Genomic DNA, 13,605 nt, shown 5'->3' with positions numbered 1-13,605 from the left:
CATGGCGAATGTAGTACAACACACATATAGAACATACTTTTTAACAGTTGTGAAGTAATTAGTAATTCAAAATAAGCACCTACTCAAGAGACGCAGCCTTGATTTAGTTTTTTTGGGCTCTACTAGCATAGGTTTACATTATTGCAGCTCATCACTTCCAAATCTCCCGGCCCTTACCATAACTGCGAGTTTCAACCATATACTGTAAAAAAAAAAAAAAAAAATGGACGCCAAATTTGGGGCCGAGTCTGCGCAGTAGTAAACCACAATATCCAAAGCCCGCCCACACTCTCACAGATGCAACAATTCATTATGTCGGTGAGAAATAAACAGTTATAGAAATGAAAGCTGAAGCTTCAATCTCATCCCGAAAATCCCCAAAAAAGTCCATTGGTCCCTCAGTGACAACTTCACTCAGAGAAGCCATCAATCTCAGCTGTCAATCATGACGTCACACCCCCCGTTTTTATAGCATCAAATAACTCACTAAAACTAAACTTATTTAAAAAACAAACACTTGAAATTAAATCAGCGTGATAAAAACTGCCTAAAATGACAGAAACCAACTATAGGAAAAATTATATGAAGTGTAAATTGATTGTTTAGTTTGTCTCGCGTCCATTAGAAAACACGGCGGGGCGGGGCTTATGAGCTATAGACACTTTTTGCGTCACAATTACTTCACGCCTTTAGCTGGAGGCAAAACAAAGGAGGCCAATACAAACCAGCACAGAGTCGGAGCTCAACATGTCCTCTTGTTGTGTTTTTGGGTGCCAGAATCGACGGAGTACAGGCTCCAAATTGAAATTTTACCGCATACCTGTTACTACTGCCAGACAAAAAACCCCGACAGCTGTGGTTAAACACAATAAAACGAGCGGACTGGAGTGTGTGTGTGTGTGTGTGTGTGTGTGTGTGTGTGTGTGTCAGGCGCTGGCTAAGCAGAACTTCAGATCGTACAACACAAAACTCATCTGTTAAATCTGTGTATTTAAGTCTTGTAAGTGTCCATTTAGCAGTTATAGGCATCTAACGCTCTAAACTATGCGCATTCATGTTTTCACCATGAAGTAAACTGAGAAATTTAGATCATAAAATGTTGCTATTTTAAATAAACCTGGGCCGGCCCTGAGTGTAATGGCTCAACCGGAGGTCAGATCGTCCATCCAGTGAGTGAGAGAATATGGGTCGGTCAATCTGCTTCCGTCCGTTAAAGTTAACTTTTTAAAATAATAGTCACGTCCCGGACAGAGCGTGACCTTCCATATTCAGATGCAATTACTCCAGTCATTGTTCATAAACAAGCTCACCTTAAAACACTTGCTGGCTAGCGTTAGTGAAGCGATCAGGAGAATCGTTCTGCCTTCAGCTAAGCTCCACACACACAAAAACATCACTATATGGACGACCGGCACATCCGGGAACTTAACTGTTCATTTAGTCAACGCCCCTTTTTAGGGGAAAATAAACTAGACTTCCCATAGACTTCCATACAAAATAGCAGCACAAAACAACATCAGTACACAGCCGGCAGGCGTGAATAACTTCAGAAATCACTCAGATTAAACATGTCAAGTCATTATATGTCCAGCCGGCCTGCCAAGAGCGTGAAAGATACATCCACACACTTAATCTGGTCAATTTAAAAACATGTCCCTTCATTCTCCCAGCGTCAAATTGGTGTAACAAGTGAATGATTTCTTTAAATATATATATATATTATGTCTTTATATTTAGAGTAATGAGTGCACTTTTCTGTCCAGCCGTAGTTAACTAGCCTGACGTAGCTTCCGATAGCATCATCCGTACTTCATGATTCAAAAACGAAGTTAAATCATGCACTGGTTTACCTGGTGACTCGATGAGGTGCGAGTAAATGTCCGGGTAAGACACCTCTGGCCACTGGGTGGGGTTTTCAGACCAATTTGACGGTGGGAGAATGAAGGGACATGTTTTTAAATGGACCAAATTAAGTGTGTGGATGTATCTTTCACAAGACCAACACATGACCAACACATGACCAACACATGACCAACACATGACCAACACATGACCAACACATGACCAACACATGACCAACACATGACCAACACAAGACCAACACATGACCAACACAAGACCAACACATGATCAACGCATGATCAACGCATGACCAACGCATGACCAACGCATGATCAACACATGACCAACACATGACCAACACATGATCAACACATGACCAACGCATGACCAACGCATGACCAACGCATGATCAACACATGACCAACGCATGACCAACGCATGATCAACGCATGATCAACACATGACCAACACATGACCAACATATGATCAACGCATGACCAACGCATGACCAACGCATGACCAACGCATGACCAACGCATGACCAACGCATGACCAACGCATGACCAACGCATGACCAACACATGACCAACACATGACCAACACATGACCAACACATGACCAACACATGACCAACGCATGATCAACGCATGATCAACGCATGACCAACGCATGACCAACGCATGACCAACGCATGATCAACGCATGATCAACACATGACCAACACATGACCAACACATGATCAACACATGACCAACACATGACCAACGCATGACCAACGCATGACCAACGCATGACCAACGCATGACCAACACATGACCAACACATGACCAACACATGACCAACACATGACCAACACATGACCAACGCATGATCAACGCATGATCAATGCATGACCAACGCATGACCAACGCATGACCAACGCATGACCAACGCATGATCAACGCATGATCAACGCATGATCAACACATGACCAACGCATGACCAACGCATGATCAACGCATGACCAACGCATGACCAACGCATGACCAACGCATGACCAACGCATGACCAACGCATGACCAACACATGACCAACACATGACCAACACATGACCAACGCATGACCAACGCATGACCAACGCATGACCAACGCATGACCAACGCATGACCAACGCATGATCAACGCATGACCAACGCATGACCAACGCATGATCAACACATGACCAACACATGACCAACACATGATCAACACATGACCAACACATGACCAACACATGACCAACACATGACCAACACATGACCAACACATGACCAACACATGACCAACACATGACCAACACATGACCAACACATGACCAACACATGACCAACACATGACCAACACATGACCAACACATGACCAACACATGACCAACACAAGACCAACACATGACCAACACATGACCAACACATGACCAACACATGACCAACACATGACCAACACATGATCAACACATGACCAACACATGACCAACACATGACCAACACATGACCAACACATGATCAACACATGATCAACACATGATCAACACATGATCAACACATGACCAACACATGACCAACACATGACCAACACATGACCAACACATGATCAACACATGACCAACACATGACCAACACATGACCAACACATGACCAACACATGACCAACACATGACCAACACATGACCAACACATGACCAACACATGACCAACACATGACCCTGAAGTGTCTGAGAGACCGTGATTATCCTCCTCCTGAAACTGCCTCATCGACACGGCATCCTCAATAAACCCGTCTCCGGCGTGATGACTCCGATCTTTCGAATATTGCAATTTAATAATTGTTAAATCAATACGTCATCCTCAATAAACCCGTCTCCGACAGGAGATATTTCGATCTATTATGACCTCTGACCTGTAAAGTTGCCAGAATAATAATAATAATACGCTGTTTGTTAATTGGCCAGAGGAGAACTGCCCCCCCGACTGAGCCTGGTTTCTCCAAGGTTTATTTTCCTCCATTCTGCTGCTATTTTGTATGGAAGTCTATGGGAGTCTAGTTTATTTTCCCCTAAAAGTGGGCGTGAATCTGTTCAGAGACATTCTATGACGATAAGCCGGTTGTGCGTATGTTTACTAACCGAAAAAGGGTCAATACTGGACCAACCACCTGGGGCTGATCGATGCGCGTCGGCTTGGTTAACACACTACTAAATAAACTCAACTAGGCCACGCCCTTTTTGTGTATGGGCGGGAATTACAACCCCAAATCAGAAAAAGTTGGGACAGTATGGAAAACGCAAAAAAAGAAAAGAAAGAAGTGATTTCTAAATTTACTTTGACTTGTATTTCATTGCAGACAATATGAACACAAAATATTTCATGTTTTGTCTGGTCAACTTCATGTCATTTGTAAATATGCATCCTTTCCTGTCATTCAGACCTGCAACACATTTAAAAAAAAAAAAAGGTTAAATAAAGATGTGATTTGAAACAGGTGATGTCAACAGGTGATTGTAATTATGATTTGGTACAAAAGCAGCATCCAAGAAAGGTCTAATCCTTTAGGAGCAAAGATGGGCCGAGGATCGCCAGTTTGCCAACAAATACGTGAGAAAATTATCGAAATGGGGTTTCATAATTACAATCACCTGTTGACATCACCTGTTTCAAATCACATCATTATTTAACCTTTTTACCTCATTACTAGCCCTAAATTGCTCCTGTCCCAACTTTTTTTGAAATGTGTTGCAGGTCTGAATGACAGGAAAGGATGCATATTTACAAATGACATGAAGTTGACCAGACAAAACATGAAATATTTTGTGTTCATATTGTCTGCAATGATATACAAGTCAAAATAAATTTAGAAATCACTTCTTTTTTTTTTTTTTTTTGCGTTTTCCATACTGTCCCAACTTTTTCTGATTTGGGGTTGTATTTAAATGAGGAATATTGTGACTTGTTCATTTGTTAATAACTCCCTTTGGAGTGACTTTATAAGGCTTTCCCTTAGGATAGACTTTAAAATGTCCTCTTTAAACTCAAATACCCGTCGCTAATGCACATTGTGTCAGATAAACATTGCTTTACAGGGACAAGCCTCTTGGAGTCCTCTGAGGTTAAGGGTTTAATGAATGAGCAATGGCGGAGCTTCTGAATCAGGTCACCACCTCATTTGACCCTCAACTGTGGAAAGTCAAAGCATGTGTTTCGACACACAGTCTGAGCGTTTATAATTCTTTTCATCGCCCATTGGAGAGTCAATGACATTCACAACTTATTTATGTCCTGTTGTTGCTCTTAGTGTGTTTGCTTGTGTGTGTGTGTGTGATGTAGGTGTAATTTCACACACACATACGCAAGAGGAAATGTGATCCATCGCACGTTGGCTTTTCAGCAAGTCACATGAGACTGGAATAACTTCACCGTCTCGTGATATGTGAGAGTGTGAGGGTGTGTTTGTGGGAAGCAGCCGCTGAAATATATCAGTGTAATTCCTCAACGCTGGCTCTCCGCCGCAGAGAGATGATGTTTCACCTCAGGACTCAACACTATGCTGTACAGTTATGATCTGACGGCTTCACCATCTCAATGTTTACGGTCTTTCATTCCAACACCAGCTCATATGTCACACCACGCAGAGGACATGTTTATTACTCAGAGGTTGCTCTTTTATAGCTCTGGAGACTCAATTATGTTTGGCCGTTAACTTTGTCTTAGGTGTTTTTCTTTAAAAAAAAGTTCTGTATTTATAGTCCTTTTTTGTTCCCCAGAAGAAAGAAAGTCATTCAGGTGTGGGATGACATGAGGGGGATTAAATGATAGGATTTTTATTTTTGGCTGAACTATCCCTTTACTTTACGAGCCATACAGGTCATTGTGAAGTGCATGTGCAGGGTTGCTGCAGGTTTCACCAAGTCAAATTTAAGACTTTTTAAGATCTTTATGAATTAAATATAAGACCTATATCACACAATAAAAAAACGTACAAAGGAAATGCAGAATCACAAAATTACTTGGAAAGCAAATTAATTTATTCAAATTGAACAAAGTATTAGTAAACTTGCACTTCCTCATAGCTCAATCTCAGGATTTCACTATATATAATTATTATTATTATTATTAAAAAAAATTTTTTTCACTCCTTCTGAAATAAAAAATGTGTGGAGGTCATTTCCAGTTTTGTTGTTTTTTTCATAGGATGCCACATTTACTATATAAGATGCACAATAGTCACACATGACAATAAAACAAACAAAATGCATGGATCTTGTTTGGTATTACAAAAAAAGGCTGGTCCAGTGGTGTGCTATCTAGCTTTAATATCATTATCGCTTATCGGGTGGGAAATATAACCAAAAGCAATTGATTAATATAAGTAAAAATGTCTCAAGTAAACGGTCATTAATAAAATAAGACCAATTACTTATTAACCAATTACAATAGGACAAAGAAATACAACCTAAAGATACGGATACAAACAGTGCTTTAAGTTGAAGTACCGTTTTTTCCCTGTTGTTGTTTGTTTAACATTAACACACAGACAGGAGCGGGTATAAGCTGTATTAGTGTGCTTTCACTTTAAGAACTACAGTAATGCACAGATCCAATACTGACACACATCCCAAACTTATTTACTCAAGAGTCAAGACATAACCACCAATAAGAACACAGGGATATGAATGTGTGTGTGATTGTTCAAGAGTAAGCCTAGAAATAGACACATTCGGTACAGTAGCGCAAACTGACAGGCGGCAAACACACACACAGAATCCACAGCCATGACATCGGTCTGTGTGTGTCTACCGAATTGAGTTTGTGGTTTACATCGCTTTTATGAACTCTTTTTAGCGCTATCAGACATATCGTACTTTTATTTGGTCATTATGCGAGATGGCAGGTGTGAAAGATTCGCCTTCGCTTTCACGATTGTGTGAACTGGAAGAACTGGAGAACTGAAGCTGAAGAATAAAATTTGTTTGATGCGTCTGTGGTTCAATCCGAAAGAGACCCACACCAATAACATGAAAGCTGATTGGCTGCAATATAAGATGCATGCTGGTCTCATTTGTAGTTGTAATACAGCGAATTATAGTTGGACTAGCGAAAGAAAGAACTACAACAGCCCGGAATAAACACACACACACAAAAGCGCTGCGGGAGCATTTCAATGAGCATTAGAGGTAGCATTACATGGACGTAGGATAATTTAAGACTTGTTTAAAACTATTTACCTAGAACTCAATACTTCAGAGAATTTAAGACATTTTAAGACCCCACGGGAACCCTGATGTGTGTGTGTGTGTGTGTGTGTTGATCTCACCTGACTGTCTAGGCCCAGCAGCAGAAGCATTATGAAGAAAAGTATGGCCCAGACCGTTGGCAGTGGCATCATTGTAACGGCCTTTGGATACGCGATGAAGGCCAGACCAGGACCTGAGAGACAGAGAAATAAATGATATATTATTAAAAGAAGTTTATTATTGTTTAAAAGATTATTTTAAAATCTCACAATACTGATGTTTTTCTCGCAAATGCAATATATCACAAAATAATAAATAATAATTATATATATATATATATATACACACACACACACACACACACACCGATCAGGCATAACATTATGACCACCTTCCTAAAATTGCGTTGGTCCCTCTTTTGCTGCCAAAACAGCCCTGACCCATCGAGGCATTGACTCCACTAGACCCCTGAAGGTGTGCTGTGGTATCTGGCACCAAGTCAACACCTCAAACTGGTTGTTGTGCTCCTCAAACCATTCCTGAAGCATTTGTGCTTTGTGGCGGCACATTATCTGCTGAAAGAGCCACAGGGAAAACCGTCTCCATGAAAGGCTGGACATGGTCTCAACAATGCTGAGGTAGGTGAGACGTGTCAAAGTCACATCCACATGATGGAGGACCCAAGGTTTCCCAGCAGATCATTGGCCAAAGCATCACTGCCTCCGCCGCCACGCCTTCTTCCCATAGTGCACCTGGTGCCATGTGTTCCCCAGGTGAGCCACGCCTTCTTCCCATAATGCACCTGGTGCCATGTGGTCCCCAGGTAAGCCACGCCTTCTTCCCATAGTGCACCTGGTGCCATGTGTTCCCCAGGTAAGCCACGCCTTCTTCCCATAGTGCACCTGGTGCCATGTGTTCCCCAGGTGAGCCACGCCTTCTTCCCATAGTGCACCTGGTGCCATGTGTTCCCCAGGTAAGCCACACCTTCTTCCCATAGTGCACCTGGTGCCATGTGTTCCCCAGGTGAGCCACGCCTTCTTCCCATAGTGCACCTGGTGCCATGTGTTCCCCAGGTGAGCCACGCCTTCTTCCCATAGTGCACCTGGTGCCATGTGTTCCCCAGGTGAGCCACGCCTTCTTCCCATAGTGCACCTGGTGCCATGTGTTCCCCAGGTAAGCCACGCCTTCTTCCCATAGTGCACCTGGTGCCATGTGTTCCCCAGGTAAGCCACGCCTTCTTCCCATAGTGCACCTGGTGCCATGTGTTCCCCAGGTAAGCCACGCCTTCTTCCCATAGTGCACCTGGTGCCATGTGTTCCCCAGGTAAGCCACGCCTTCTTCCCATAGTGCACCTGGTGCCATGTGTTCCCCAGGTAAGCCACGCCTTCTTCCCATAGTGCACCTGGTGCCATGTGTTCCCCAGGTAAGCCACGCCTTCTTCCCATAGTGCACCTGGTGCCATGTGTTCCCCAGGTGAGCCACACACACCAGAGTCCTGCACGGGTGCAGGTACCCGACGGGTGACCCGCGAATATTGCTGAAACGGGTGAAAAACATCCTACTGTGTCGGATACGGGTGCGGGTCGGACAAGGGAGAACACGGGTCTAAACACGGGTTTTAAACAGTCACGTGCAAACGAATATAGGCCTATATATAAAAAATATATGCATATATATTGTAGATGTGTTCCTAAAAATATGCATATACAAAAATATGCCTTGCCTGTATTTCAAGTTGATAAAATTTCAAATCCATATCAGTTTATCTGTGGCCGTGCAGCGCGCGCCCTCACAGAAGAATCACAACCGCGCGCAATCTGCCTGCACTGGTCGAGATGGATCCTGAGGAGTTGAAGAAAAGAGAGCCGCAAATGTGGAAGTTCATCGCTGAGGAAGAACGCAGATCACTGTGGTATCAAACCAAGCACAAGCAGTTCTATCCAACAGTATTTTTGTAATGTTTCCTGAGTTTGGTCTCTTAATAATACTGTCTTAGTAGCCTACATTAAGCCATGTTAAGCGTTTTCTTATAATGGTTTTCTATGGAAGGAAAACACTTAACGTGTAATTAAACGCGTTGTGTTCAAATTTTGGGCTCATCTGATTTTTTGTACATAGTATACGTTATTAGTATTATGTTTACTGAGTTTGGTCTCTTAATAACAGTGTCTTTTGTACATTAAGCCACGTTCAGCGTTTTAGAATGTCCCGAAGTTGTCCTTGTGTTAATGGTCGTGTAATAACTTCTGAATGCTGGCAATAAACATTTTTGTAAGTGTGTCTATAATGTAATATGCTAAACTGATTTTTATTGCGGGTGCGGGTCGGGTGTCGGTTCTATTTTAAGCGGGTCGGGTCGGGTGCGGATTTTATTTAGTGCTGTTGTCGGAAAACGGGTCGGATGCGGTTTAAGCACTGCGGGTACGGGCGGGTGCGGGTTTACAAAATCGGACCTGTGCAGGACTCTGACACACACACACACCCGGCCATCCACGTGCTGTAGAAGAACACGTGATCATCAGCCCAGGCCACCTTCTTCCATTGCTCGGGGGTCCAGTTCCGATGCTCAGTGCCACTGTTGGTGTTTTGGGCGGGGTCAGGGGTCAGCATGGGCACTGGTCAGCGGCTGTGCCGCCCCATACTCCACAAACTGAGATGCTCTGTGTATTCTGAGCCCTTTCCATCAGAACCAGCATTAACTTCTGGAGCAGTTTGAGCTCCAGTAGCTCATCTGTTTGATCCAGCCTTCGCTCCCCACGGGCATCAATGAGCCTCGGCCGCCCATGACCCTGTGGCCGGTTCTCCACTGGTCCTCCATGACCCTGTGGCCGGTTCTCCACTGGTCCTTCATGACCCTGTGGCCGGTTCTCCACTGGTCCTCCATGACCCTGTGGCCGGTTCTCCACTGGTCCTTCATGACCCTGTGGCCGGTTCTCCACTGGTCCTTCATGACCCTGTGGCCGGTTCTCCACTGGTCCTCCATGACCCTGTGGCCGGTTCTCCACTGGTCCTTCATGACCCTGTGGCCGGTTCTCCACTGGTCCTCCATGACCCTGTGGCCGGTTCTCCACTGGTCCTTCATGACCCTGTGGCCGGTTCTCCACTGGTCCTCCATGACTCTGTGGCCGGTTCTCCACTGGTCCTTCATGACCCTGTGGCCGGTTCTCCACTGGTCCTCCATGACCCTGTGGCCGGTTCTCCACTGGTCCTTCATGACCCTGTGGCCGGTTCTCCACTGGTCCTCCATGACCCTGTGGCCGGTTCTCCACTGGTCCTTCATGACCCTGTGGCCGGTTCTCCACTGGTCCTTCATGACCCTGTGGCCGGTTCTCCACTGGTCCTTCATGACCCTGTGGCCGGTTCTCCACTGGTCCTTCATGACCCTGTGGCCGGTTCTCCACTGGTCCTCCATGACCCTGTGGCCGGTTCTCCACTGGTCCTTCATGACCCTGTGGCCGGTTCTCTACTGGTCCTCCATGACCCTGTGGCCGGTTCTCCACTGGTCCTTCATGACCCTGTGGCCGGTTCTCCACTGGTCCTCCATGACCCTGTGGCCGGTTCTCCACTGGTCCTTCATGACCCTGTGGCCGGTTCTCCACTGGTCCTTCATGACCCTGTGGTCGGTTCTCCACTGGTCCTTCATGACCCTGTGGCCGGTTCTCCACTGGTCCTTCATGACCCTGTGGCCGGTTCTCCACTGGTCCTTCATGACCCTGTGGCCGGTTCTCCACTGGTCCTCCATGACTCTGTGGCCGGTTCTCCACTGGTCCTTCATGACCCTGTGGCCGGTTCTCCACTGGTCCTCCATGACTCTGTGGCCGGTTCTCCACTGGTCCTTCATGACTCTGTGGCCGGTTCTCCACTGGTCCTTCATGACCCTGTGGCCGGTTCTCCACTGGTCCTCCATGACCCTGTGGCCGGTTCTCCACTGGTCCTCCATGACTCTGTGGCCGGTTCTCCACTGGTTCTTCATGACCCTGTGGCCGGTTCTCCACTGGTCCTTCATGACCCTGTGGCCGGTTCTCCACTGGTCCTTCATGACCCTGTGGCCGGTTCTCCACTGGTCCTCCATGACCCTGTGGCCGGTTCTCCACTGGTTCTTCATGACCCTGTGGCCGGTTCTCCACTGGTCCTCCATGACCCTGTGGCCGGTTCTCCACTGGTCCTTCATGACCCTGTGGCCGGTTCTCCACTGGTCCTTCATGACCCTGTGGCCGGTTCTCCACTGGTCCTTCATGACCCTGTGGCCGGTTCTCCACTGGTCCTCCACTTTTGATAGAGCCTGACCACTGTAGACTGGGAACACCCACAAGAGCTGCAGTTTTGGAGATGCTCTGACCCAGTCTCTAGCCGTCACAATCTGGCCCTTGTCAAACTCGCTCAAATCCTTACTCTTGCCCATTTTTCCTGCTTCTAACACATCAACTCTGAGGACAAAATGTTCACTTGCTGCCTAATATATCCCACCCACTAACAGGAGCCGTGATGAAGAGATCATCATGTGTGTGTGTGTGTGTGTGTGTGTGTGTGTGTGTGTGTGTAAATATGTGTGTGTAAAACCCACATGCACAGACACACATAAATATAATATATAGAAATAATAGCAGATTTGTTGAGCAGATTTGGTGACCTTTGACCCTGAGGATTACCTGACTCGGCCACGTCAGCGATGGCCACGCCCTGCTCCTGTGCCATGAACCCCAGGACGGAGAAAATGGCAAAGCCTGACACGAAACTGGTACCACTGTTCAGGCATCCGAGCAGCATGCAGTCCCTAAACACACACACACACACACACACACACACACACACACACACACACACACACACACACACACACACACACACACACACACACACACACACACACACACACACACACACACACACACACACACACACACACACACACACACACACACACACACACACACACACACACACACACACACACACACACACACACACACACACACACACACACACACACACACACACACACACACACACACACACACACACACACACACACACACACACACACACAATGTTTAGACACAGCATATAGATATAAACATATAACATTTACCGACACACAACAGCAAGCGCTCACCTGTAACAGTTATACTTGTACTTGTTGTAGCTTCCCAGTGATGTCATTGCACCAAGACAAATAGCATATGAGAAAAATATCTGAGTTCCTGCATCAATCCACACCTAAATCAGTCCAGAGAGAGAGAGAGAGAATTTTTATTTTATTTTATTTTTTTACATTTTATTCCACACAATCAATTATACAAATTGATTAACATTGAATCTTAAACTATACACCTCAATGCAAGAATAAAGAAAAAGATAAATCCCCCTCCATGACAGCACAGAAAATATTCTTATAGCACCACTGCATTTCAAAAGATGTCATATCATTCATTACATTATAATACTTCAAATCAACAGCAATTCTAGACTTCACATAAGCTTTAAAAAGACACATAAGGCCTGTTTTCTATTCTATTTTTCCTGCTTACATAAATTGCAAGTTTTGCTTGACCAACCACAAAGTTGATCAGCTGCCATTTTATTCTTTGCTTTTGGCTATACCCTGCCCCAAAAATAAAAGCATCATGTGTGAATTTGTCTCCAAATTTTTAAAAACACGACTCAATACATCAAAAATTTGATTTCAGTCTTTCGCATTCTAAAAAACAATGAAAAACTTAAAACACAAAACACACACTGATCACTAACTCTCAGATTAACAGAAATGAAAGCGTAATGAAAGCGTGTAAGATCTCCAGATTTCTTCATCAATGGTGGTTTATAAAACACTCTCCAAAATGGTTTTGCTTTTTCACCCATCCCCAATTTTTCTTCCAGACTGTATCAACTCTCCCATTTAAAACAACTCTGTTAAAAACTTTAACACAACATTGATATAAAACCTTCACTTTATCCAAATCTTGTAACTCGTGAAGGTCCAACAGTGGGAGAATTTGGGTGAGAAAGAGAGAGAGAGAGAGATTGCAGTTTGCTTCAAGTGAAAATGAACAATGCAGTGCAGATTAGGGTTGTGCCGATGGACGATCTCATGATGCCACCATTGCGAGTCTGTTGTGAGTGCGACACACAAATCCTCTTCTACAGTATTAGTTAAACTAAACATTTAGCAGGGATTGCTCTGTAAATTAAATTGAGAATGTAACTAATGCATATATGCTATTTTAAATACTGTAGTCTATGCCAGATATATATAGCCTACATTTTGAAATGATTTGAGGCTGAAACATCCATAAGCATGCGTGTTTATTTAAGCACTTCCGTCAGTGAAACAACACAACCTATAAAACATTTAAACGATTTTCAGTAAATAATGGTAACCTCAAGAATATAAGAAAATGAATTAGTTAGAATAATATTTGATTCATACTATTTCCCCGCAAAGATGCGTCATATACCTCTCTGCGCTTTGAGAGGAATGCGGGACACAAGCTGGATAGACCTTCTCGAATATCTTCATC

The 13,605-nt window shown here is 44.4% G+C and overlaps 1 protein-coding gene across 2 annotated transcripts in view; it reads right to left on the bottom strand.

The window, feature by feature from the left end:
• slc6a6a (solute carrier family 6 member 6a) overlaps positions 1-13,605 on the bottom strand; it is a 62,626-nt gene that overhangs the window by 15,528 nt on the left and 33,493 nt on the right. For both annotated transcript variants that reach the window (XR_013817276.1, XM_079826527.1), the window contains exons 7-9: positions 12,201-12,304; positions 11,737-11,861; positions 7,168-7,280 (exon numbers count right to left, since the gene is read on the bottom strand). Coding sequence is in view for 1 of the 2 variants with exons in the window: in XM_079826527.1 (XP_079682653.1) it covers positions 7,168-7,280; positions 11,737-11,861; positions 12,201-12,304 (342 nt within the window). In the remaining variant the exon portion in view is untranslated. The remainder of the gene's footprint in view (positions 1-7,167; positions 7,281-11,736; positions 11,862-12,200; positions 12,305-13,605) is intronic.

Source organism: Gobio gobio, assembly GCF_949357685.1.
Source record: "Gobio gobio genome assembly, chromosome: 10".
NCBI lineage: Eukaryota > Metazoa > Chordata > Actinopteri > Cypriniformes > Gobionidae > Gobio > Gobio gobio.
This window is presented reverse-complemented; position numbering and strand designations above follow the sequence as displayed.